This window comes from Aedes aegypti, chromosome 2 (assembly GCF_002204515.2).
Source record: "Aedes aegypti strain LVP_AGWG chromosome 2, AaegL5.0 Primary Assembly, whole genome shotgun sequence".
Lineage (NCBI taxonomy): Eukaryota > Metazoa > Arthropoda > Insecta > Diptera > Culicidae > Aedes > Aedes aegypti.
Window position 1 is genome coordinate 356,471,633 of NC_035108.1, and position 26,876 is coordinate 356,498,508.

The 26,876-nt window shown below is 38.3% G+C and overlaps 1 protein-coding gene across 1 annotated transcript; it reads left to right on the top strand.

Annotated features, from left to right (window-relative positions):
* The first annotated feature begins 738 nt into the window (after positions 1–738).
* LOC5573385 lies at positions 739–26,548 on the top strand. Its single transcript, XM_001654509.2, has 3 exons — positions 739–1,235; positions 17,842–19,316; positions 24,714–26,548. The coding sequence occupies exons 2-3, from the start codon at positions 17,859–17,861 to the stop codon at positions 24,834–24,836; spliced, it is 1,581 nt and encodes a 526-aa protein (XP_001654559.1). The 5' UTR covers positions 739–1,235; positions 17,842–17,858; the 3' UTR covers positions 24,837–26,548.
* The last annotated feature ends 328 nt before the right edge of the window (positions 26,549–26,876 follow it).

Genomic DNA, 26,876 nt, shown 5'->3' on the forward strand with positions numbered 1-26,876 from the left:
ATACTAAGCAGGTGGTGAAATTCTCTTTGGAAACATTTGTACAACACTGTGGAACTTTACTCTACGAGAGGGGCATATTGCCCAGGTTATTTTGAAACTTCAAGATTTGGACCGTTTTGTTCACATCCTGCACCCTTTTTCGAAGCTCACTAACAAGAGAGAGTTCCATAACCAACTGAATAAATAACACCTTGACATAAAAAAATATAAAAGTAATGCTAATGCTACTGCGATAGATCATACCTTTTTCGTTACAAGATATTTGTCTGCCACGACTTCACGGATTCTGCCGAATATTAACAGAAGTTTAAAAAATTATACCGCAATAAATTGTGACGAAATTTAATACTCACCATTATGAAAATTTTCTGGGGTTGGGTTTGGCCCTTATGCCATCCCCCCTGTTCTTACGCCGATGCCAGAAGGGCAATCGAAAGCTTTCACTACAGGCGAGCGATGAAAGAAAGCTCTGCTAGGTTTCCCCGCATTTGTGTGCGAGTGGCAGTCTTCGGATGGGATGAGACACCACTACCAACAGGGGAAAATAGCTCAATGAAGCTTCCGATGAGGTCGATGGTAGAAAGGAAGGGTTGCGATGGTGGGAGCGACAAGGGGTGGAATTTTCATTCAGAACGTGTGGGCGATAGACGTGCCTGTTCGGGTGAAAAACCGAACCGAGCCCGATCCAAAGTCTATAAAAGGCTCTGACCAGTTCGGTTTTCACACAATTTGCCAGTGACTACGATACGGTGAAAACGGTGAAAGGAACACAGAAGAGCCGCAACAAACCCAAGGAAGTGCTCCCTAAAATTGAGACAGTAAATTGTGTGCTTGATAAGGTGAAGTTGAAGGGAGAGGGACACACGCAGAGAGTGAGTGCCACGAGGAGCAGAAGGGTGGTGTGGGGTGTCGATCAACTGACACCCACGCAGATGAAAATTTTGCTTCCTACACAACAGTAGCAACTGGCAAGCAGCAGTAGTGAAGACAAACGGTGTTCGAGCATAAGCTGGAAAAAAAACTGGAAAATAGATTCCAATACAAATCATAGTGCAATAGTGAAGTGATAGAATTGAAGGGATACAATAACTGTTCCTCACAAGTAATCCAACCTCAGTGAATGATATCTCTGTAAATAGCATCATTGCCTTGGACCCACAAAGAGTAACTGTTTCGGTGTTCGTCTGCAGTGTAAAAAATCTCTGGATAAGAACTTAGCAGAATCGACAAACTGGGTGAGTAACATATGCTTGTGGACATGCTCGCTCGAAAAGTGACCCAAATGTGCGTCGACCCCCCAGCAGCAGGCAATTCGTGTAAAACCTGTTGACATAAAATAGGTCATAACGTGCGACGGTCGTCTCTCTGAGTTCCAGTTGCGTGATTGCGCCCGGTGAGCCTATAGTGTTCCCCCCAGAAAGTCCTGCATTTGGGTCGCCCCAACGCACCAATTGTGAATTCGGACGACAAAAGCGGATTAACCCATTTTCTGTTTGCTTGCCCTGACTGCACGCAGCTGCACAAATTCCCATACGGTAGCTTCTGGGCAATTATCTCCCTCCCCGTGGTGCATGCCTGGGCCATTGGCTTTCAATGCCCTGGTACTCGACTATTATCGCAGGCGGTTAAAAATAGAATCCAATATAGAGGTATTCGACACTTCTGCCTTGCCCGACCAAGCTCCAACATCCGGTAGCTTTGGCAGAGTCGCGAACGTGTGTCGCACGTATCCTCTTGTGTCATCATTGGGGTGGCCCATAATGATGAAGACTACAAAAATCTTTAGTTACAATCCCAAAATTTGTATTGTCCTTTGACGGAGAGACCTGTGTCATCAGCAAACAAAGATTTATGACATCCCTGAGATCACTCAGGTAAAGTCAGATATGAAAATATTGTATAATAGTGGGCCACAAATTGCTGCCTTGAGGACCACCAGCTCTTGCAGGAAGTATTTCAGAATTGGAACTTTGATAATTAACCTGAAGTGTACGATTTGACAGATAACTTTGGATCATTCTAACAATGTATTTTGTAAAATTAAAGTTTCTTAATTTTACAATCAAGCCTTCATGCCAAACACTGTCGAATGCTTTTCCTATGTCTAGAAGAGCAAGACCAGTAGAATAGCCTTCAGATTTGTTGGAACGGATAAAATTTGTTACACGTAAAAGTTGATGAGTGGTCGAATGTCCATGGCGGAATCCGAACTGTTCATTGGCAAAAATTGAATTTTCGTTTATGTGGACCATAATTCTGTTCAAAATGTCCTTTTCAAACAGTTTACTGATGGGGAAAAGCAAACTGATTGGACGATAGCTAGAAGCTTCTGCAGGATTTTTGTCTGGTTTTAAAATTGGTACAACCTCAGCCTTTTTAGATTTGTCAACTGAAAACATTTATCAACTGAAAAATATATCAACTAAGAATAATCAGCTACTTTATGGAAGTTTCTTGATGAGGATGTGAAAAATTCCATCATCGCCAGGAGCTTTCATATTTTTGAATACTTTAATCACTTCTTCCAAATCAGTCTCCCAGGAATTTTCGAAAACGTTTTAGAATGTTTTCTAAGTCCTGAGTAACTTGATTTTCTATTGGACTAGTAAGTCCTAAATTAAAAATGTGCGCACTTTCAACCTGCATAGCAAGTTTTTGAGCTTTTTCGCAATTGGTTAGTAATAATTTGTTTTCCTCTTTCAATGCCGGTATTGGCTTCTGAGGTTTTTTTTTTCAAAATTTTAGAAAATTTCCAAAAGGGTTCAGAGCCAGGGTCCAATTGAGAAATTTTATTTCCAAAATTTTTGTTTCTTAATTGTGCAAAACGTTTCTTGATTTCTTTCTGCAAATCTTGCCAAATAATTTTCATAGCAGGATCGCGAGTGCGTTGAAATTGCCTTCTCCTCACGTTTTTAAGACGGATCAAGAGTTTAAGATCATCGTCTATAATCACGGATTCAAATTTTACATCACATTTTGGAATCGCAATGCTCCTGGCTTCAATAATGGAATTTCTTAAAGTTTCAAGAGCATTTTATATAAATTCCAATCGGCTCGAAAATAATTAAAAGTGAAGCTGATAGGATTGAGAATCGCTTCATGGGATATTTGAAATGTAACAGGGACATGATCAGAATCAAAATCAGCATGAGTAACTAATTGGCTACAGAGATGACTAGAGTCGGTTAAGACCAAATCAATCGTAGATGGATTTCTAGATGAGGAAAAACACATAGGGCTATCAGGGTATTGAATTGAGAAATATCCTAAAGAGCACTCATCAAATAAAATTCTGCCATTGGAATTACTTTGAGAATTATTCCATGACCGATGTTTGGCACCAATGACAAAAAATTTTGACTTATTGCGAGTCAATTTTCGCAAGTCAGATTGGAACAAATTAACTTGCTGTTCTGAGCATTGAAAAGGCAAATAGGCAGCTATGAAAGTATATTTACCAAGCTGTGTTTCAACAGAAACATCTAAAGTTTCAAAAACTTTAGTTTCAAATGACGAAAACAGTTAATGTTTTATACGCCTATGAATGATGATTGCAACTTCCCCACATGCCCCATCAAGTCGATCATTACGATAAACAAAAAAATTAGGATCTCTTTTGAGTTTGGATTCAGGTTTCAAATACGTTTCAATAATAACTGCTATATGAACGTTATTAGCTGTAAGAAAATTAAACAGCTCGTCCTCTTTACCATTCAGAGAACGAGCATTCCAATTTTAAATATTTAAATTATTATTTGGATCCATTAGAAAAACGTAATCCAATAACAATTCGATTTGTAAATTTTACACCTACTTGGACTGCTTCAGTCATAGTGGTGGCTTTGAACATTGCATCAATCATTGGATTCAATTGTTCAGTTAGAAAATTAAAATCAGGGGCAGACATATCACTTGAAGTGGGTACATTATCTAATGATTTTCCGTTAGAATTTTCGGTAGACGAAGAGGCGGAGTAGAAGTTACCTGTGGCGACAGGGTTTTTTTTTTCATTTGATTTGAAACAATTAGAATAGGTACTCGTAGTATGAAAAAGGGAGGAGTTCAAATTATCTGCTACGATATCGGCAAAGGATTTTCCCTGGGTAGATACATTCGAAATCAAAAGATTCCATCGCCTACCCGACGGATTAAAATTAGTTTATGAATGAGCATGATTATGATCTTCCTGATGGGTATGATGCTTGATCAAACGATCGTTAACTGAAAAATGAGCAATGTTCGATACTCTACCAGGCAAATTCCGGATACGACCGTTATCGTAACGGACATTACTGTTCATCTGCCTGGCATGAGCCTCGACGACTCGCCTACGCGAAGGGCAAGCCCAAAAATTTGACTTATTAATGGCCCCCGCAATTCGCGCGTTTGAACTTATCGGTATCCTCCTTCACTTGACAGACGTCCTTAGTGTGAGAAGAATCTCCGCAAATCATGCATTTAGCATTTATGCGACAATGTTTTGTACCATGACCCCACTTTTGGCACCAACGCCACTGAGTGAGGTTCTGGAAATTTCTTCCAGGTTTATGGAAATGTTCCCATGCCACACGGACATCGAACGAAAGTTTTGCTTTTTCTTAAGCTTTAATATTATTTAGTTCTTTTTTGTTAAAGTGAACTAAATAATATTCTTGAGAAAGCCCTTTCCGAACAATGCCAGATTGGGTTCTCTTTTTCATAATGATTACTTGGACTGGAGAAAATACAAGTAAATCATTTATTCGATTTTTGATCTTGAACAAACGTTCAGTTTTGTCGTCACAAGTAAAAAATTTGTTCCTCTTCTCTTCAACATGTTTGAGAAGAAGTTCGGGATCTTTAAGAGTTTCCGGCAAAATGCGACAGTCTCCTTTCTTTGCGATTTGGAAGGAGACCTTGATTCCCCTAATGGAGTTCAAGATCTCCTGCCTAAATCCCCCAAACTCGGAACAACTGATCACGTTTGGCGACACTATTTGTTTCCTCACTTGAAACAACGATCCTGGACCAAAGGCTGCTTCGATTTTGTGTTCGCAAAATTTGTCTAAAGCATCGACTGATTGCTCATTTCGAAGCAATTATCAACATTAACCATTTCACCAATGGAAGAAAGCATGCATACGGGGAACGTCCTTTCTTCCAATTTTGCCTCTGACAGTTTTAAAACCCGAATTTTTGAAAGGAAGTTGTGAACTCAGAGTTGTGAATTCTTTTGTTCGTGGTTGCAACCATATTTAATGAAAAAAAAACGAACGAATGAGTTTCTGTAGTGGAAACTGTTGTTACCGTATATTTGGTCGCTTTTCTACATACAAACTCGTTTAGCCCTCCCTTAGAATTGATGGAATCCGCTCAAACTTTTATAAATGAATAATTCGATGAGTAGAACATAAGACTCTTACAGTTCGACTTGTTCCATATAAAAATGGACCACCTCAATTGGGGCCTTCCTTAGCCGAGTGGTTAGAGTTCGCGGCCACAAAGCAAAGCCATGGTGAAGGTGTCTGGGTTCGATTCCCAGTCGGTCCAGGATCTTTTCGTGAAGAAAATTCCCTTGACTTCCCAGGGCATAGAGTATCATCTTATCTGCCACACGATATACGAATGCGAAAATGGCAACTTTGGCAAAGGAAGCTCTCAGTTAATAACTGTGGAAGTGCTCATAAGAACACTAAGCTGAGAAGCAGGCTCTGCCTCAGTGAGGACATCATATCAAGAAGAAGAAGAACCTCAAACATCATCATCACCAACAACGGTCCCTTTTGTTTCCTCCGGACCAGCGCAATTTTGCGGATCTAATCAAATGGTGCTTGAAACCATTCTCATCATTGCGCCATCGGATTCGATATGCGGTGATCCGGTGCTTCCCGTTGTTTCCCGTTTGCCAGCGGCAATTGAAAGCGATTAATATTTTCTCCCTCAAACACTGCGAAAAACTAGAGGATCCCCTCGCAAGCAAGCGACGACGAGTCCTTCTGGGAAATTTTGCAGACCCAAGGCCAGTAGCCGTTATCTGCTTCCTCAGGGGGAGTATGAATATTATCGAGATGAGACAACACGTGCGATGACCTCTTCCCGGAGCAGATTATTGGTGTCCTTCCCGGCTATGTTTTTTATTTGCTTCTGCTCCGGAGTTTGTACCGCAAACGTTTCAATAAGTGCTGCTCAAGATTGAAGGCCGTTGTGTGTTTTGCGCGCCGCGTTTGCACGATTTTGCTAGGCTCAACGTGGCGATGGATTGTCCTTCGCTGGAAAATGTTCACAATATGGTATTATCGATGGTTGTCCTTTACAAACTGGATTTCAAGGTTTAATCGCATAAAACAAACATAGAAGTACACAAAATTGTCAAACAAATTTTAAGATTAAATTAATGATTAATAATTAAAAAAAACATTTCTATGAAATTAAAACAAAATAGACTGTGAGTTAACAGTCAATAACAAAACGTCAACTTGAATTTTTATGAACACAAATCTGCAGAACCAGACAGCCGTTCACGCTCAAAACTTGATCAATTAGTCACCATCAATTGATAGATATTTCATAGCAGTGTTTTTTGATTCTCAAGACATGTGATTTCAAAAATTTGAGGTTTGGCTTCAACCCAACTTCATCTTAAAATGTGGGGACCTGCTACAGCGTGGCTACTGTAAATTCAGATCATGTTAATATCTCTGGTGACACCGTCGATATATTCTTCAGAAACTCTTGCTGTGGTTTTGATCACCGTTCTCTTAATCGTTTCCACTTCATTGGTATTTTTCGGTGACGGGTAATGATTTCTGATATAGAAATTTTACGTTTGAACCAACTTTATTTCGGTCATCTTCAGAAAAAATTCCGCCGACCGTTCGTCCGTCTCGGCGGTATACTTAATTAAGTCTCGGCGGTATACTTAATTAAGTATACCGCCGAGACGGACGAACGGTCGGCGGAATTTTTTTCTGAAGATGACCGAAATAAAGTAGGTTCAAACGTAAAATTTCTATATCAGAAATCATTACCCGTCACCGAAAAATACCAATGAAGTGGAAACGATTCTTCAGAAACCTGATCTCAAATATTGTTGTGAATTGCTTCCATTCCGTGATACGCCCGGAGCTCGATACAGGGTAATCAGTGTAACAAGAAGTCCCAAAAGTAGCTAAACTTTCTGCTTCTACAGCAAACCAGTAGCTACAAGTTTCTAAGACAATTCTGCACTTAAAAAATCAACAAGACATTCTTATTCAGCACCAAGTGTTTCCAAAAACTGTTTCGACTACTCCTTCTTAAGACCAAGGCCCAAGGGTGCCGGACATCCTCTAGAATTTAGGGATACCGTAAATTCGGGTGAAATTGATCAGTAGGGTGAAATTGATCACCGTATCACTCGATTTTATTTCCTCCTAATGGAGCACAAATATCAATGTTACTTGCAGTGAATGAACGTTGTTTGTCGTAACTATTGTTGAATTGTGTGTTGTTAAGTTTTTTGCGTTAAAAAATGTTCATTTCTATGAAAATAATGTAAAATTCCAAAATCATGTGCGGTGCAATATTGACAAACATCCATAAACTTCTAGTTCTAAACAATGATTTGAACATGGTATAAACCTGAAAGTTTGTGAGAATGCTTGAGATATATCCCCAAACCAGATTTTATAACCAAAACTCGTACCAATTTGGTCATTTGGTGGAAATAATTGAATTTCTGTTAGATATCGAGAAATTCCCTAGGAAATTGCATACATTTAGGCGTTTTTCGCGTAATTCTTGAAATTTAACTATTCATTATTTCTATAGTTATTGTATTGTTAAGAATTTAGTAAGCATATTCGGATTCAGGGACCTCAAATTTATTATATAGAGTTGGTTTGAAATCTAACAATAATCGCATTGACAAGTGATCAATTTCACCCCGAAATGAGATTCCTCGATTTTTTATTTTAGAGATATTTCTTAGCACTAAAATGACATTTGTTAGAAAATTTCGGTACATGAGTCAATGAGACTCACCTTCGTACTTGTTTTCCTGCATTCAATTATTTGGCATTGTCCACATTATAGAAAACGGACAAGAAAAACCGTGAAAAATGATCAATTTCACCCGAAATTACGGTAATACTGAGCGATTTTTGAGGTATCTTGAAAATAGATCACTATGCATATTTAAACAAATGCACTTACTTAAAACTGACATACTTCTTCGTATATTGTACATTGTATAGTAGCGTGATTTATGCCCTCGGATTTAGCAAAGTTAAGGCATGAAATGAAAACTTTCAAAAATAACCATTTAAGTTTTTACATTCTGGCAATAGATGGCAACACTGCTTGATTGTTATCAATAGAGCAAAATATATGAGGACGTTAAATGTATACAGATACTATTAAGTTTTAAAGATAACGATACTTATTGTTCACCAAAGTTGAAGGAAGTTTGCCGACGCATAAATGTTGATGTGGCTGGCATCACTGTTTAATATGAATTAAAATAAGTTGAAAATTTAAAAATTTGAGCGGATAAAAAAAATTAAATTTTCAGCGAGCTAAGAATACTCTTCAACTGTAATACTGTTTTCCATGAAGGGTTCAAAATAATATGGTGGCTGGCAACACTGCTCAAGCAAAATCGATAAAGATCATTATAACAATATTTCTGCCCTTCATTCAAGTTTAATCTTGAGCAAAGGTTAAGTATGCATTTTGTGTTACACATTGCTTCCGAAAAAGCGAAATACAATCATTTTTTTTACGCTGACAACACTGATAAAATGGCATGAATAAGCTATATACAGTCAGGTCTCCTGTAAGACACATGGTTGGGGACGAGGCGTGTTAAATGTCTCGTATGCGTTAAAAGATAGCACAGTACTGTCTTCGGAGAAATTTCAGTACTCAGAACAATCTACCGTTAAGAGTTAAGAATCAGCCCTTTAGTTGAGAACTTGGCCAGAAGGAGTGCCTTTCGAATTTTCCCGATATGACCCTTGATTGATAAAAATGTAATTTTTACCACATATGATATCTCTAGATCCTGATGATTTCGAAGGTTGGTGTCTTCGAAACAGTTGTTCCATAGCTAACATGCAGTGGTCATAATGATTCGGATATCCACCACCAGGTAGCGCATGTGCATGAAACATTTGATTTGGCGATATCTCAGGATCTTGATCATTTCAGAGATGGCGTCTTTGGCAAAGTGTTTCAGAAGCTCAAGGACTATCATTATTCTTTTCAGGTGAATAGGATGCCGAAAAATCTGCAGAACAAAAGTTGTAAGCTTATTTGTCCCGTTTAATGAGAAAATTTAAAATTTCATGAACAAAATAATGACAAACAAAAAAAAAGAAAATTCGTGCCGCCTGATACAAAAAAAATGAGTTTTATGGTTCGAAAAATGATAGCCCTTGACTCACTGTTCAAGTTTTCCAAAGGTGCATATAGTCAGGATCAAAAATTCCGAATCTCGTAGTAGAGATGTTCGAGTTTGAAAATTTGAAATTTTTCGGGTTCGGGTCGGGTTTGAAGGCTACAAAATTATCGGGTACGGGTCGGGTTCGGGCTTACAAAAAGTCGGGTTTGAGTCGGGCTTAGGTCGGGTTTGGTGAGAATTGTGAACAGAGTAACAACCTAAAAGCTTCCCTATGCATCAGAAACGATGAATTTACCATCTTTTCAAACTCGGGTTTTATTCGGGTTTTTCTTATAAAAATTTTTCGGGTTTCGGGTCGGGTTCGGGCTTACACAGCAAACATTTTTCGGGTTCGGGTCGGGTCCGAGTTTGCTTTTCAATTATGTTCTCGGGTTCGGGTCGGATCCGGGTTTGAAGAAATAAAATAAGTCGGGTGCGGGTCGGGTTCGGGTTTGAAAAATGTGAAACCCATCTTTCTAAATAGTCATGAACCTAAGATATCAGAAAAACAAAATGGTGTTGCCTACTAGCGCCACCTGGAGGAGTTCCGTATTTCAATGGCCACCGAATGCTAGCCCTTTATCTAGTGAACAACTTTGCGGAACATCATGACCGTCCAAGTTTAATGACTTGTTAAGATATTGATTAGTTATTAATCTAAATATCGTTGATCCGAAGAGCGGTCGTAAAAAGAACCGTCATAAAAAAGAATGTTCGTTAAAAGAGGATGGAGTGTAGTTAATGAAAACAATTTAATTTCACTAAGCAGTGGCGTAGCTAGGGTTTTCAGGGCCCGGTGCGGAATCAAATTCGGGAGCGCTTTTAAAGCGGTGTGCGTCGCTAGGCTAACATACAATAATTGACAATCATACAATCCTTCTGATATTTCTGTGGGAATTTCTAGTAGCGTTTCCATAGACGATTTCCTTAGAATGAAATTCACTTGTTTGTTTAAAGTTATCCTCTGTTAATAACTCAAATTTTTTTTCAGTAGTACACTAAGCGATTCCTTCACAAATTTCACTAGGAACTTCCTCCAGATTTCCGTTCAGGATAGAAGAATACATACAGGAAGTTTTCAAAAGAAACCCTCTGAAATAACTCCAGGGTTTTTGAAGATTCAATTCTCAAGGAAGTTATCTTTCTTGGAACTCATTTTGAAAGGCTTAGAATACCGACTTGGTTTAGAAACTGGCTCAAGTTAGATTTTTTTTCCAAAGCAGTTCCTGGCTTCATCCAGCTCAAGTTAAAGAGGGCTCCGGATATTTGATGATTTACAGAATAATGCATTTTCGAATCCAAAAACACGACGGTCTGTTAAAAAAAATACTGTCCGTTCTGTTAAAAAATACTAGGAATTCGTCAAGGACATCACAAACATTCTTTCGAGGTTCTTTCACAGGTTTAATCAAATGTCTAACTTTTAATATTTTGCATATATATTTTCAATGTTTTACCAAGAAACTTTCATCACGTCTCAATTGGTAAAGAGCTTGATTGGCAGCGAAATGAGTGCTTTCTTAATTATTAACTACGAACTTTCTTTGCCAATTAACCATTCTTGTATATCACTACAAGCTCAAAGATATTCTATGTTCTGGGATATAGAGAAAATTATTATTTCGAAACGAGCTTTCAACAGACCAGTCAGGAGTTTCATTCAGTTACGCTTTCTAATAATCACTAAAAACCTGTTCAAATTGTATTCGTTTGAAAGATGATGTAACAAGAATTTATGACATCCGTGGCTTGACAAATCACTGAACAAACACTACGCTCGTTGAGAACTAACCAACAATTGTTGCTATGCGTTCGTTGTTGATGATTTCGGTAAAATGCTTCAATAATGCCTACATTCAATGAAAAAAGGGTGTATATTTTCAATGGTGCAGAAGAAACCGCCAAACGACTTTATGCCAAATGACTTTATGTCAAACGGCCTTATGTCAAACGATTTTATTCCAAACGGGGTACAATCTATATATGATTCATTGTGTTTGAATCGGCTCCATCCCATTACCCCGAACGCCACTACCCCGAATGGGTCATTACCCCGAAAGCCATTATCCCGAATGGGTCATTACCCCGAATGAGCCATTACCCCGAATAGTATTAGATACAGTACAGTATCTTGTATTGCAGGCAAAAGTACGTCTCTAATGAAAACGCGTAAAATTCGTCGGTAAAATGTTCATCATATATTTTCCCTTCTTTCATATGTCAGCTATTCTTTCGAAATATCTTGTCGGCAACTATCTTCTTCTCATTCTTTCTAAGATAGTGCCCGTTTATCAGCTCAGTGGGCACTTTCGCAGTTCAAGTGTTCATTCACAAATTTCATAACGCCAAAAATTGCCATTTTAGACACACGAAATTTGTGAATGGGCTATAAATAAAAGAAGCCTTTTATTGTCTGAGAGCTTTCCTAGTCAATAACCATTCTTGTACATGTGCCTCTATGTCCAGGGACGTCAAGGAAATGTTTAATGCATAAGATCCGCCACCGGAACCCATAACCCTCAATGGTCTTGCTGAACTGCTGCGTGATCACCGGTATTTTGATTTTTTATTGGTGTTCATATATCAATTTTGTTTTTAAGCAAATATATTCCTTTCTTATGAATATAGGTTGTGCCAAAGCATCACGTTGTTACAGTGGTCATTCACGTCATAGCTGCAAACATTTCACCAGAAATTTGCTCTTCTTTCTTTAATATTTAAGCTGTTCTTTCAAGTTTTCATTGGATAAGCTAGTCACTAATGTTTCCATATAGAACAGTTTTTTTAAATGGAATAGGGGGAGATCCCCCAGTACCGGACAGCACCCAATACCGGACAAAGTCGAAAAATTGAGAAATCATGGTCCAATCAAGATGGTGTATTAGAAGAAAAGAAAGCTATAATGGAGGCTAATGTTTGCGTAGAATAACATATCCTTGAAATATGTATGCCTTTTTTAAAAAGTAGAAAAGTTTGAAAATCTTAAAAAAATTGAGGTATCGCCTTAATTTTGAGCCTATTTAGTACTTTTTTTGAATATGAAAAAATACTTTGGATCACGCAAGCATGATCGAACATAATCCTAATTTGATAGTATGAATGTATTTTGTACTTAAATTATGGACAAAATATGGACAAATTACAATTTTTGTTAAGCACCTTCTGTCCCCCAGTTTCGGACAGCTTGATTTGCTATATGATATCTTTGTAATTATTGCACCAGTGTTTCTAAATACATTCATTTTTCATGATTTTCGTCGATCATGGCATCAAACATGCAATAAAATTAAGAAGAATGAACAATCAGAACAACATCGTAAAATGTGCTATTTTTCATCATATAGGAAAGAAGTTTTTGATGGACATCTTGCAAATTAAGAAAACCTCAAATTGTTCTTGTAAATGTTGCAAATGCATTGAATTGGCAATAATATAATATTTCTATAGTAAAAACATTCAATGATGCTCAAATTTACAGAATTCGAGGCATTTCCAGATCGTGTCCGGTATTGGGTGCCACCTTTCAAGATCGATCATTTTGGTATTGAAATACATAATCAAAATCCAATGTCAAAATTCATATTTATATTTTCGAATTTATTTTTGTACACTATAAAAATGATAATATTTATCATAAATGGGTAACACGAGCACATAAAAGCAATATTTTTCGAATTATGAATTTAGTGGCTTAAGTGTCCGGTACTGGGGGATCTCCCCCTATATCATGAAGGCATTCACTAAAGTGAATCCTGTTATAATTCTAATCCGAAAAAATTCCTATCCTTCATTTTCTTGTATTAAAACAAACAGGGCTCTTATGGATTTGCTCACCACTTTTCTGACATCATTGTCTTGAATAAAAAAAATTATCTTGAATCAATATTTTTTTTTGTGATTATCTCATAGAAATTCAAATTAATGATCCCACAAACCATCGAAAGTTTTTACTGTAGCAGCAATTAGAGGTCGCCGTTTTCTTAACATGTACAAGTGTATTAACGTTTCTTTGCTATAGCGGAACGGTTGTCTATCAGGTTGGTCTTCTATCTCAGGGTGATCTTCCATTACAATCGTTTACGAAACAAGATCTTTAAGAAGATCTTAACGCTAGTAACCCGACACCTACAAAAATGAGTAAAAGAAGTGGGTACCGTGGGACGTCTGATAAGAGACTTTACCGCATCCTAATTTTGTGCATATTATAGCTATCCATTCCATAATAAATTCACCCTTCTTTTTGAAATAGGTTGTTCTTCAGAGCACTGCAAAGTGGCTGTGTGAATTTCCACCAAGGAAAGAGAACAAATCCAAAAAATACTTAGTATGTAAAAATTATTGGCTGAAAAACTAGCATTGTTGAGCCAAACTCGTTAAACACTCATAGGAAATCATACAATTATCTCCCCACTCTCTAACTAGAATAAGTCTCAAAATGTTATGCATTCGAGGTAACGGCGGTTGGGGTAGTGACCCATTCGGGGTAATGGCTTTCAGGGTAATGGCGTTCGGGGTAGTATCATAGAGTCGTTTGAATCTGCTCATTTTCAATCACTTATTATGCCAAATGACCTTATGCCAAAAGACTTTTTTGACAAATGGGGCACAACCGACAAAACCATGGACGTAGGACAAAATACTTGAAAACAATATTACACAAAATTCATACCATCATTTCGGACCACATGTTTTGGTTTGGTCTACAACTTCAACTAGATCGATAATTTTCACCAGCGTTAAAGCTAACAAGGACATCTAAATATCGAAAAAATGAATAACTATTTATGAACAGTACTAGTACGAGTGTGCTTGGGACCTAACACCAGAATAAAATCAAAGAAGATATTGTACTCATAGGCAAAATGGAAATCTCATTTATATGAATGTGCCATCGATATAAAGCAGTATCTTCAACTTCCCATAAGGAAGTTCTTCTTCTTCTTCTTGGCATTAACGTCCTCACTAGGACAAATCATGCTTCTCTGCTTAGTGTTCTTATGAGCACTTACACAGTTATTAACTGAGAGCTTTCTTTGCCAAATTGCCATTTTTGCATTTGTATATTGTGTGGCAGGCACGATTATACTCTATGGAAATTTCCATTACGAAAAGATCCTGGACCGACCGGGAATCGAACTCAGACACCTTCAGTATGACTTTGCTTTGTAGCCGCGGACTCTAACCACTGGACTAAGGAAGATCCCATAAAGAAGTGCAACCGATAAATTCTCTTCTCCCGAGACTAGCATCTAGTGTGGCTAATGACCACAATCTGATTGTATGCGTTGAGCTTTCCCACTAGGCACAGGGGGTTAGATCGACATAAATTGAAAACAACCCCATAAGTATCCCATCCCACTCATATCGATATCGTATGACGTAAAGCAAAATGAGTGATTGCTCAACAAACATGCATTACATGTAATGGGAGCAATCAACAACTCTTCACAGTTTACGTCATAATCTGCTCTGGAAACTTCCTCTACCAACTGCTCATATGCAACAATCTGTGTGGGGGAAAATATAGTTTTTATCGTTAATTCAATATCGCACGGTGGTCGCCACAATATGGAAGCCAACCAATTTACGGTGGGTCACATCCTAAAAATACCGCGACATCGAACTCAGCTCAAATTTGAGTCCATTTATTTAAGTGCCATCAAAGTTCTGCGTCCACCAACCGTGAACGTTGCACAAAAATATCAACCGTAACACGAGGTACCTTTGATAATGCGGGTAACTTTGATATATCAGTAGTGCAGGACCCACAACATACTAAACGAAATAACATAATTGCTGTTAATCACTTAAGCATAAAACAATCTTTGAAACAAAACGCAGAATAACCTTACCGTTTTGTCTCAAATTTCGAACAGTGTTGGTTTGCAAGGTGAGAATTGATATTTTCACAAATTTAACATGTAGAGGACTTGAATAATAGAAGGCTTAATTATCCTGTGAGAAATTTGAGTAGTTTTCTTTTAAAAAAATCGTCATAAAAAGACAAGTGTTTTATACATGAATCATGTTCAAAAATCGATACAAAACGGTGTTTTTTTATACCAAAAAGCAATCAAAGTTACCCCGTTTTACGGTACAACTCACCGTTTTTCATCCGGCCGGTGAGCAGTATCCTGCCAAAATTGGTGGCCTCATGTGTGACGCAAGCCAGCTTCTCTCAAAGATACACGATTATGATTGTAGCCAAATAAAAACTACTGATTCATATACCCTTCAGGCCACATGGTTGCACACTGAGCTTCGGGACGCTAGAGTGCTCTTCCCCCTCGTCGCGATAGGTCGCCGATAAGGTCGTTCGCGGAGCACTCTATATCGGTCACATTTCTTCCGGACCGAATTGCCAACGAAGGCCACCACCACCACCAGCAGCGTGCTATCCTTGTCTAGCGGCGATGACGCAAATGCCTGCCCGTCTCTCGAATCCGACGGCCACACGTAACCCTTCCGCAGAAGGTTAACTTTGTCGGTGCCCAAAGCTCAACAGCTTTGAACCCGCCAGCCAACCAGCCAGCCAGCGGCGCACAGAGGGGTTACTAGGACAAATTCGTGGTCATAATTTCAAATTTGAAGATTTCTGATCAAGCTTCTTCTTCTTCTTGGCATTACGTCCTCACTGGGACAGAGCCTCCTTCTCAGCTTAGTGTTCAATGAGCACTTCCACAGTTATTAACTGAGAGCTTACTTCGCTGAAGTTGCCATTTTCGCATTCGTATATCGTGTGGTAGGTACGATGATACTATTTGCCCAAGGAAGTCAACAAAATTTCCATTACGAAGAGATGTTGGACCGACCGGGAATCGAACCCAGACACCTTCAGCATGATTTTGCTTTGTAGACGCGGATAAGGAAGGCCCCTGATCAAGCTACACTCTTAAAAATAATGAAAATTACTCTGGACGTAATTCTGGTTATGACTGAGTTACACATGATGTAAGTGATGGAACGACACAAAAACGTGTCCTTGAAGATGTATTGAACAAAAAATGTAATTTTAAATGTTAGGGCAAACGCTCCCTTAGTGGAGGTAGCTCCAATAGTGGAGGTAGTGTGTTTTGGCATGTTTCGTACTAATAAATGATTATGTGATATTTTTCTATGATGCACGATGCAAAAATGATATAAGTAATCGAATAATATTTATGAATTTTTCCCGTAAAACTATTTAAAACAATTATTTTGCTTAATTTTTTTGCTCCTTTGTACCTATAGTGGTGCATCAGTACCCATAGTGGAGGGTCCCATAAGAAATCAATGGATTGCGCCACTAAAGGAACCATTCTTAAAATATACCTCCACTAAAGGAACAGTGTTCCTATTATTGGTGCAAGACTTTTCGCAGGGAAATTTCAAATGAATCGTGATTTTTATACATTTGAGTGATAGAATGATTTGAGATCTATCAAATGATACATTAAACTCATATATTTCATGGTTTTAACACCATGTTTTAGCAGTTTTCCCTTAGGTGCACCACTAATGGTACACTTGCCCTAAAGGACACGAAAACGATAGAACTGTGATTGACATTTCCCGAATCTGACACTAACGTATTTGAAATCCGACACAAATTTACGTCATTCGGCTCGCTTCTTTTATGTGCATCCCAAAAGACGTAAATCACATTATTTTTTGGTACTGTGTACATACTCCGAAAAAATCATGCGATTTTACGTCTTTTGGATGCACATAAAAGAAGCGAGCCAAATGACGTGAATTTGTGTCACATTTTAAATACGATGGTGTCTTCAACATGTAAAATTACATTTTTCTTTCAATACAATTTTTCCGAACCCATTTTTACGTCATTTCATCACTTACATCATGTGTCATTCAGTCATAATGTGAATTACGTCCGGAGTAATTTTCATTATTTTTAAGAGTGTATATTTTCTGAATATTGCTGAAAGTATGCCTAAAGAATGTTTAGGTCATTAAATAATCTTAACCATGATCAATCTAAATTACTCCTGTGTGCGGTCGTTGAAAGCTTTGGATGTATTGTTACTTTAGTAAGAAACAGCGCTCTCTCAGCATTCTAATGCTCGGCTGTTTCCATAAAGCTGGATTGAAATCAAACTTGATCTGTAGCGGCGTGGTACAATATTGGCTTACGAATGAAAGCTGATTTGCCCAATTTGGTTAATGAATAATCACAGCAAATTGCTTTCATGCTGCACATATGGTGCTTCTAAGTACCAACATTATTCAATTAATTAACGAAACTCATAAGACCAAATTGTGAAACACCGCTACTAGTATCTTCTATGGACTTGAGAGACTTCTCAAGGACGCTCACGCTTTCTCCCGCAAACTCTCTAGCTCCTGCTATTCGGTACTCTCTCATTTGAAGATTTACCTTTTTGCTCCAATAAACCCCAATACCTAACGCGGCTATTTGTTTCTCTCCCATGTTTCAACAGGTGTACAATCAACAACAATGCAAACCCTTCTGTTGCCACTGTTTGGCCTGATGGCCCTCGGCAGTGCGTCGCTCAGCTATCCGGTGTTCGGCACAAAGCGGTACACTCGGGCAAATCTGCTTCCAGCAAACGACTACGGAAGCTCTCTAACGATGCCCGTCTATTCACCGGTGCCACAGTACTACGACAGCCAACCGCAGTACATGCCGATGCCATCTTATTCGATGGGTCCCGCCGCGTCTGATTACTACGACGACAGTAGTTATTATAATAGCAATTACTATTATGTCCCACCGGTGCAACGGCGGCATCAACGGTTCGACCGATATCCATCGTACGGCCTTCCGACATTCCAGGGCGAGTACAAACCTACCCCGTACTACTATGCACACGCTCCCAGCTATAGCTACTCGGATGACCATGAATCCAACAATCCCCTGGATGACCTTCACGAGGAAATGCTCCAGGAAGACGAACGCGAACGTGCGCGGGATTTCATGCCCATAGGCCAAGAGCAGTGGTACGAAAGCCCCTCCCGGCATCCCGCTGACAATGCGTTCCTCCGTAATCTCATTATGTACAACAATCAAATGAACTCGCTTCGCAACAAGCAGTTCGAGTCGAACGAAGATTACGAAGAGTACGAAGACACTGAGCCGGAATACTACGATACCCCATACGTAGACAATCGGAACACCTACAGCGGCTACGTAAACCCGTACACCGGAGGCAGTCCCAGTACAAGCACCAACAGCAACAGCCGAAACACTCTAAACAAAATCACAAGCTTACGAAACAGCATGGCCAAGAATGCCGTCGAAGACGACGAAGAAGTCCAAGAACTGAAGTCTCTCATCCATCAACAGAAGAACAGCCGACTCCTCCAACAGCAGCAGCAACTTCTCCAGCAACAGCAACCTCAATCTTCCGAACAGCAAACCCCCTCTCCACTTCAAGACATCAAGCAGCACCAGCAACGCTCCCTCGGCAACGACTACCAGCAGTACACCAGCAGCGACAGTTGGCAACGGGACAGTCCCGCCTACAGCACCTACGACTACGACAACGAAAACGAGTACGACGACAGCTGGAGCCACTGGGACCGCAAGCGCAACGTCCAGCCCAAGAAGCTGATCCTGCCGGTCGCAACGACCAGCACCACGACGCACGCTCCCCTAACCACCCCAACCAGCACCACCGAAAAACCCAAGGTTGAAATCGTCCAGGGACGTAACGGACAGAAGGAGGTGGTGCTGCCACGGCCGGCCGCTCCGGTGCGCAATCCGTTTGCCAATATGGCCGCGGGGCTACAGCAGAAGCAGACCGCGTTCCGGGCGCTAGCGAATAATGGGGTGCCGGTGCAGCAGGGTAAGCCGTCGACGTCATCGTCGTCGCAGGTGGCGCCAGCATCCTCTTCCAACAAAAGTGTGTACGATACGATCAAGAAGATCATCAACATGCAGCAGAATCTGCAGGTGAGTTGATCTTTAAGCTGACAAATTTACTTGAATTGTCTTCAAACTAAGGGTTTTCAAGAATCTATTTGTGATATTTATGAAGAATGTTGGTGTTTTCCCGAGCAGAAGCAAAGTACAGTGAATCCACAATTAAGAATCACCCACAATTTATGAATCAGCTGCCTTTAAAGGACAAAATAACAGTAAAAAATAGCACAAAACATCACGGAAACATTTTCGCTTATAATTTATTTTGAGTAAAATTGTTTACGTGATGTTTTGTGTTGATTTTTGTTGTTATTTTGTCCTTTAAAGTCAGCTGATTCATAAATTGTGGACGATTCTTAATTGTGGATCCACTGTACTGACAATCACAGCGTCATCAAAAGATGAAATAAAAACTTTGTTGCTGGAACTTCTGAACCACAGCAAAATTTGATGTTTGCAGATCTAATGAATAGCTCGCTGCTATTGGATAGACCTTACAAAAGCTGTACATTATACATACAAATTTCACGATATTTCCGAACTAGCTCTTAAAACTCTGTCTTAGAATTTATCCAGGATTTACTCTAGTGATTCTTGCTGATATATCTTAAGTGTTTTCTATAGCGAATCTTACAAGATTTTATTCTGAAAATCCTCGGAGGCATTTCTCTAATTTATTTGGTCTTCAAATGTTTATACAGATTCTTCTACAAATGTTGTTAAATATTACTTCAGTATATTCTCAATTATTAATATACTGTGTTCAAGATGTTCAGATAATTTTTCGCACATTTCCGCAGAATTTTGTTCAAAAATACTTCTGTAAATGGATGCATCATTGGATTCTTATAGTAATATAGAAAGCAAGTGCCTTCTGAAAATTTATCAGGATTATGACCTTTTTTCCAATTCAGAAATTAGTCAAGCTTAACTACTCTAGGACTTCAGAAATTCTTTTAACGATTTTTTTTCTAGAATTTATCTACGAATTATTCCATGAATATTTCTAAAGAGCTTTTTTCAAAATATTTTTATGGATTATTCCCGTACTATTTTATCCGGTTTTATCCCGAAATTTTCCTTCAGGGACAAACATGCTGTGAGTAAATTAGGCATTTTCAACAGAATTTCTGAAAATTTGTTTAATTGGCTTAGAGTACTTAAATGCGTGAAGTTATTCCTGGCATAACATTTGAAGAAATGATTTACAGAGTAACATAAATAAAAATATAAAATTCATTGCAAAATTTCTTGAAGAAATATTGCTTTCATTCTTGAGCAAAAACTGGTGGATTATTTCGAGTTTTTTTTTTCGCGTATTAGTGATACAGCTTGCAGATTTTTTTATGAAAGTCCAGCTTGTATTTCCTGCTGACATTATTTTCTATACAATTACTGGCAGAATGGAGGAAAGCATTAAAATGGGAATTTATGAAGTTTGTTTTAGCCAAAAAGAATTTTCAACAAAACTGTATTCCGAATCTAATTTATTTTATCAATCCTTGAAGGCTTGGCTCAAGCTTTTTCTAAAAAATCATGGAATTTTTGGCGAAGTCAAGACAAATATCTTGAAGAAACTGATTTTAATCTTGTTCCGGAAATTGCTAATGATCTTTTATGTCTTTTTTTTTACGAAATGCATGTAAATTAATCTAGTGAAATTTTAACGAGCCAAAATGTTAAGCCATTTATCCGCCTGCATTCACACAACACGCATGACATTTATCGTTCGTGGAAGATAACGAGCCACGAAAGGAAAATAACACAGACTACGTGTTACATTCGCTGACACACTCTTATTCTGATCAATAAACAAAAGCGAATATTTTTCATTTTCTGTGCTATGTTTGCAACTACAGTGTTGTTCGAGGATCCAATATTATAATTAAATTGTTTAAGGTTAAATTACCAGAAAATATGGAAGGTATTATTGATTCTACGCGAAACATAAATTACCCGAATGGCTCGAGACCGTTGTAGCACAGACAAACAGACGTAACACTTAGAACAAATTTCCTCAAAATCCATCGCCCAGTTTACACCCGCATCATCTGGTGAGCATGTTGCACGAAACAGTGTTTCGTGCAACAAGACCGGCAGATGGCGGTAGTGTGGAACGTCAAACGCGAAGAAAAACGATGCGCGCGCCTCTGGTTGTGAGATTTGTAACATAGCGAATTTGAAATCATCGGTAAATGAGTGGTCGATGGAAATTTCGTCAGTGTTACGTCTGTTTGTCTGTGGTTGTAGTCTGTGAGAGTTACTGCTCTTGAACGCTCTCTCGCCACGTACCAAACGAGAGAGTGAATATAAACATTCAAAGGGCTCTTCGATTGCAATGTGCCATGAACTGTTATGGTTCGTGAACTGTTACACTCTCTGAATATGGTTCGTTCAGCTCATTCGGATCGAAATCTGAATTAGTTCACAGGCGATCTTTTTCTGTATTTCGATGGAGCTGCTCGATGATATTTTCAATTATGTATTGTGGGAAAATTCAGCCAATTATATTATAGAAATCACTAAGAATTTTCTTGCCGAAATTAAACTAGAAATCCGTTTTCATTTTCTTGATTTAGCTCGAAGTAATCCGTTATGGATAATGCTAGAGCTTGCATAAGGAGTGTCTCCTTCTAAACTTCTGCCGAACATTTTCTCAGCAAAAACGTCTTTCATTACTATAACAATACGTTAGTTATTACTTCTCGAATTATGTTAAGATATCTGCCAGAATTTCTTCATTAAACTTCTGGATTCTCGATTTACCAGTAATTAATGTAAGAAAGTCTATCAGAAGATCATTCCAAAGGGCTGTCTAGTGTTATAAATAGTATTTTCATGTGACTTCTTCCACGAACAACTGTAATAAGGTTCTGCTAAGAAATGATGGAAATTTTGAATAAGATTTCCTAGATACATACTTGTACAAGTATGTTTAAAAGTGAATTCAGCCGATTTTAAAAAAAATGTTGTTTCTGAGCTTTTTTTAAATGTTTCATAATTTATTGTTTTCATGAGGAAATCATGAATAAATCTAAAGAAATCGAGAAACTTTTAACAGAATGTCCCTGAAAAACTGGAATGATAATTTTTGGATTGTTCGTTCTTACAAAAAAAAACATTCTAATTCAATTATGATATGTTCATCCTTGCAATGAAAAAAAGGTAGAAAATCAACACGCTGTACCTGGGAAAAGTCTTGATTTTTTTGCAAAATTCAATGGAGGACTTTGTACATACATGTTTTCTAAAGAAATTAATTCAAACTATTGAAATATAAATTGGATCAAATGTAAAATAAGAAGTCAAAATTAGAGTTGATATTTGTAGTAAACTTCCTGGAACAATTTTCTAAAGAAAATCTTAAAAGCTTTTGGCAAGATTCTTCGAGAACAAATAATTAATATGTTTTGAAATTTCCGATAGATTTCCTTGAATGATTATATTAGAAACTTAGGAAGCATTCCTGATACACATTCTTGTGGATGTTTTGATGAAATTTACGAATACAGAGAAAAATTTCTTGATATATTTCCGCTAGAATAATTTTAGCAGTACATTGTGTAATTCATAGAGGTGGAGTGTGATATAGTTCATGATAGAATTTTCCTCAGTAATTTCTCAAATAACGGATCTACCATATTTAAACTTTAATTTCAAAAACTGGTTCAAATTTGAACCTTGACACTATTGATCATGATTGACGTCCACTTCGCTGACAGACTTCCACTGGAAATTCACTTTTTCAAAAGTGCTAACACTTGGGTTGTTCCTATGTGACATTTCGGGAGAGACACGGAAAACAAAATATACCCAAAATTTGAGTTGAAACCAATGGGTGTGGCAAAATCGTAAAAAACAGTTTTTTTAACTTACGGCAACGAAAAACACTTGAAAATTGAGTAAACCACACCACATTGTAACGTTGATTTTTTAATATTTTTTTTTTTTTCATTTTCCACGTTTGAAAGTGAGCTGTGTGCTTTTCATTCGCAATAGCTTGAGAGAAGTAAACAAGCGCAATCACTCACTTGGGGCGGGCTCGCATTAGCCCGTTTGAAAGTTCTAAATTTCCTCTCAATTTTCTGTGAATGAAAAAAATTACAACGGCTCACTTTCAAGAGCCAACACTCGACACAAATGGCTTGTCACCACGGTCAGTGTGCGTATGATTTAAAATTTCGCTTGGTGTGGTCTCTCACGAATATGACACTCAGTCTTCAAACCGTGGTACGGATCATTAATAGTAATCGTTTCAGAACTCTCCGCATCAAAAAAGCTTTGCCACCATATATGACATTCAACATAGGCCAGGAGAAGTGGATGTTCTTGTCATTCATTTACTTGTCCATTTTCATACAAAATCTACTTTTTCTCTGCTATAAATTTATTCTAGGTGAACAACTTCACCTGGTCTATTGTGACAGCATCAGTGTTGTGAGAAACTCAAATTCTCATAAATCGCGATTGAAATTTTTCATGCGTGAGCTGTCAATCATGCAACTCAGCAGTGACAAAATCATGAATGAGTTGGCTTATTGTCTCATATTTCCACAGTTTACTCACATAAAGTATTGATTTCTTGTTAGGCTGGTAGAATTATAGTAATCCTTTCTAAAATAAACAACAACATTAGATTTTCACGAGGTTTTGACAGACTATATGACTGAATCATTTTTGACGGCTCCAGTGTAATTGAGTGATTTTGCAAGAAAAACTCAAGCATGAGATTTTCGAAGCAGATCTCTAATGAGTTTGCTCTTGTGAGAGAGCTCATTGATTGAGATTTGAGTATGAGACTGTCAACACTGGACAGCATTGCTGTTTTGTCTAACACTACGGTGGCGTTATCTATTTTTTTCATATCGGCCGTTTTGGTTATTTTAATGATCCCCTGAATGCGAAGAATAAAAACCGTCTATAATTATTGGTATATTTATAACGATATTTTGAAAGAGATTCTTAGCAGCCCAGACAGCCAGAAAATGCATAAGAATTTAAGTAAAAAGTCATTTATTCATACAAATTTTATTTATTCGCAACACGCATAGAACACAATTTTAATCATTTTTTTTTGCTAACCTAAATAATGTACTAAAGCAAACAAGTTTGAAGGCAACGAAAAACACTTGAAAATTGAGTGAACAAGTGTTTCTGACCTAAGCTTCCTGCTCCAAGAATATGTTAGTTTAAAGCCCAAGTAAAAAGGGAGCAAACTTAAAAAAAACAGTTTTCGCCCTTGAAATCAACAATTGAAAAAAATAAAAACACACAGCCTTTTTATTTTGCAAATAAAACAGTTGTGTTTTTTTTTTCGATTTGCAGATTTTAACAGAGAAAACTGCTTTTTCACCTTTGACAAAAAATCATGAATAAAAAATTTCAAAATTCAAATTTGTAACGGTTACCAATCCTCCCTCATTACAGGACGCCGACCTAAGCCACCAACTGGACAGCCAACGGCACAAGGGAACCCGCGTCCACAAGCGGTTCGTTTCGACGGCGGAATCTCTGGTGCAGCAACTGGACGGCCTTAAACGGACAGCGTAAATATACCGCGCCTAAAAAGTATAAACCAGATTATCCGCCATTTTCCTTCAAACTCCTCTTCCACTATCTCCCTCCACTCCGCTTCGATTCTCTCCGCTATTCCACCTCAAAGAGCAATCTCTCTGATGCACAACTCTTCGCCAGTGCACCCAGTTAGTAACCTTTCTCTCGAATTAACACGCCATCAAAGTGAGCAACGGCCAACACAACACGAAATAGTTCAACTTAATAATTAAGCTTAAACAAACATTGCTGATAGTTATCATGGATGTGTGGTGGTTCGTTCCAAGTTTTTCCTTTGCAAATCAGAAACCAGTTCAAGCTGAATAATAATCAATGCGAAGCTAAATAGAACGTAATGTGGTAGCGCTTGCTGCGGCATTCAAAAACACACTTACTGAGACACAAAAGAGAACACTGATTGAGACTGAATTTATGTAAATAATTAATAAAAAAAATGAGTATAAACAAAGGTATATACATATATATTTACGGATGACGAGATGGGAAACAGGATTCAAATTGATATATTTGAAATTTTTAGCTCTAATTAAGTCGAAACTTTTTTTCTTCGATTTTCGCCTAACAAGATCTCTCTGTCTCTCTCGTTCTCTCTTCATACTAGGAACCGTACTTTTTACTGTAAATACCTTTTCCCTCGGAATGCTCATTGCCAATCAAATTCCAAAAAAACACTGATTTTTCCGATGTTGTATAGGCGAGATCACAAAAAAGGTGTCCTGGGAGAAAGTGACGCTCGTCCTCCCGCTTGGCCGTTACGAGTTGGACAATTTATTGGAATAAATAGGTCACAGCGGGGATGAGGTGACCGTCGCTTTCTAGGGACACGAGCAAACTTACGATAAAAGATGTAATCGTGTCAATTTTTAGCCAGAAACAGAACTAGCTTTTTATATTTTACACTTTTGAGTCATTCACTATATAGATTATATACACTGTCGGGCGGCGTTTGTCGCATGGATAAGGATTCAAACGAGCTGTCACTTTTGCTTTGTTCGGGGCTCAAAACAGCCGAAATGGCAGCACTGCAGTACCTCCGTTGTCTATCTCATCGACAAGCGCCGCCTACTGCTCCAAAATGGAGAACTGCTTCTCAGACGCTCACCTTTTTGATCAAAATTGTAAACAAAGCAAAACATATAAACAAACAAAAACTGTATAATCGTGTTTAAGAGGGATAATCAGACAGCGGAAAGAGACGAAAGACCCTTCCAATGGCAGCTAGCGCCCAAATTTAATCATGATTAAAAGATATGTGTGTGTGAGCACTCGGTAATCACCCCCCGTCGTCGCGAAGAGCGCCTTTAGTGGAGCTCCCCTCGTCGGGTGTTGATTGTCGTGCAATGAAAATTCAATCACTTTTTGCAGTTCCGATCTATGAGAAAACGATTGAAAGCAGCAACAAACTAGTTAATAATAAGAGAGCGGAAGGAAGCTATTGCAGATGGCATTAACTATAACAATATCTAAATATATAGGGTAATTGAGCTGATGTTTAGTAATCAGTGGTGTATCAAATCCAAAACAAAACCTAATAAGAGAGAAGAAAAAACTAAGCATAGCTAGACCCCTCGTTCGGAATCACGTGCTCGGCGTCAGTTATCATAGTTAAATCCCGCCGAGGGGTCACATGACAGCATCTTGTACATAGAATCAATCAACAAAAGAACATGACAGCTGCATTAACGAATGACAATTCCATATTCATTTTGTCCATCCTGAAAGCAATTCCTACCAAGAACCGCAATCCCTCGCCAAAACTTTCCTTAACCTTTGACATTTTGCGCTTCATCGCAAAAGAAACATTCCTATCCCACGCTTGCACTGATTAATATGAGCACATCCCACACTGACAGCGCACCCTCTGGTTTGGAACGAGCATTAAGGAAGTTTCGTTTCAGATTCTTCCGAGGGTCTGGAATGGCATCGAAGGAAAATTGAAATGCCACTCCAGCACCCACGCTTCTCGTTTGCTCGCTAGAAGAAAAATGATCGCCTTTCAACGTCTTCGCAGACAAG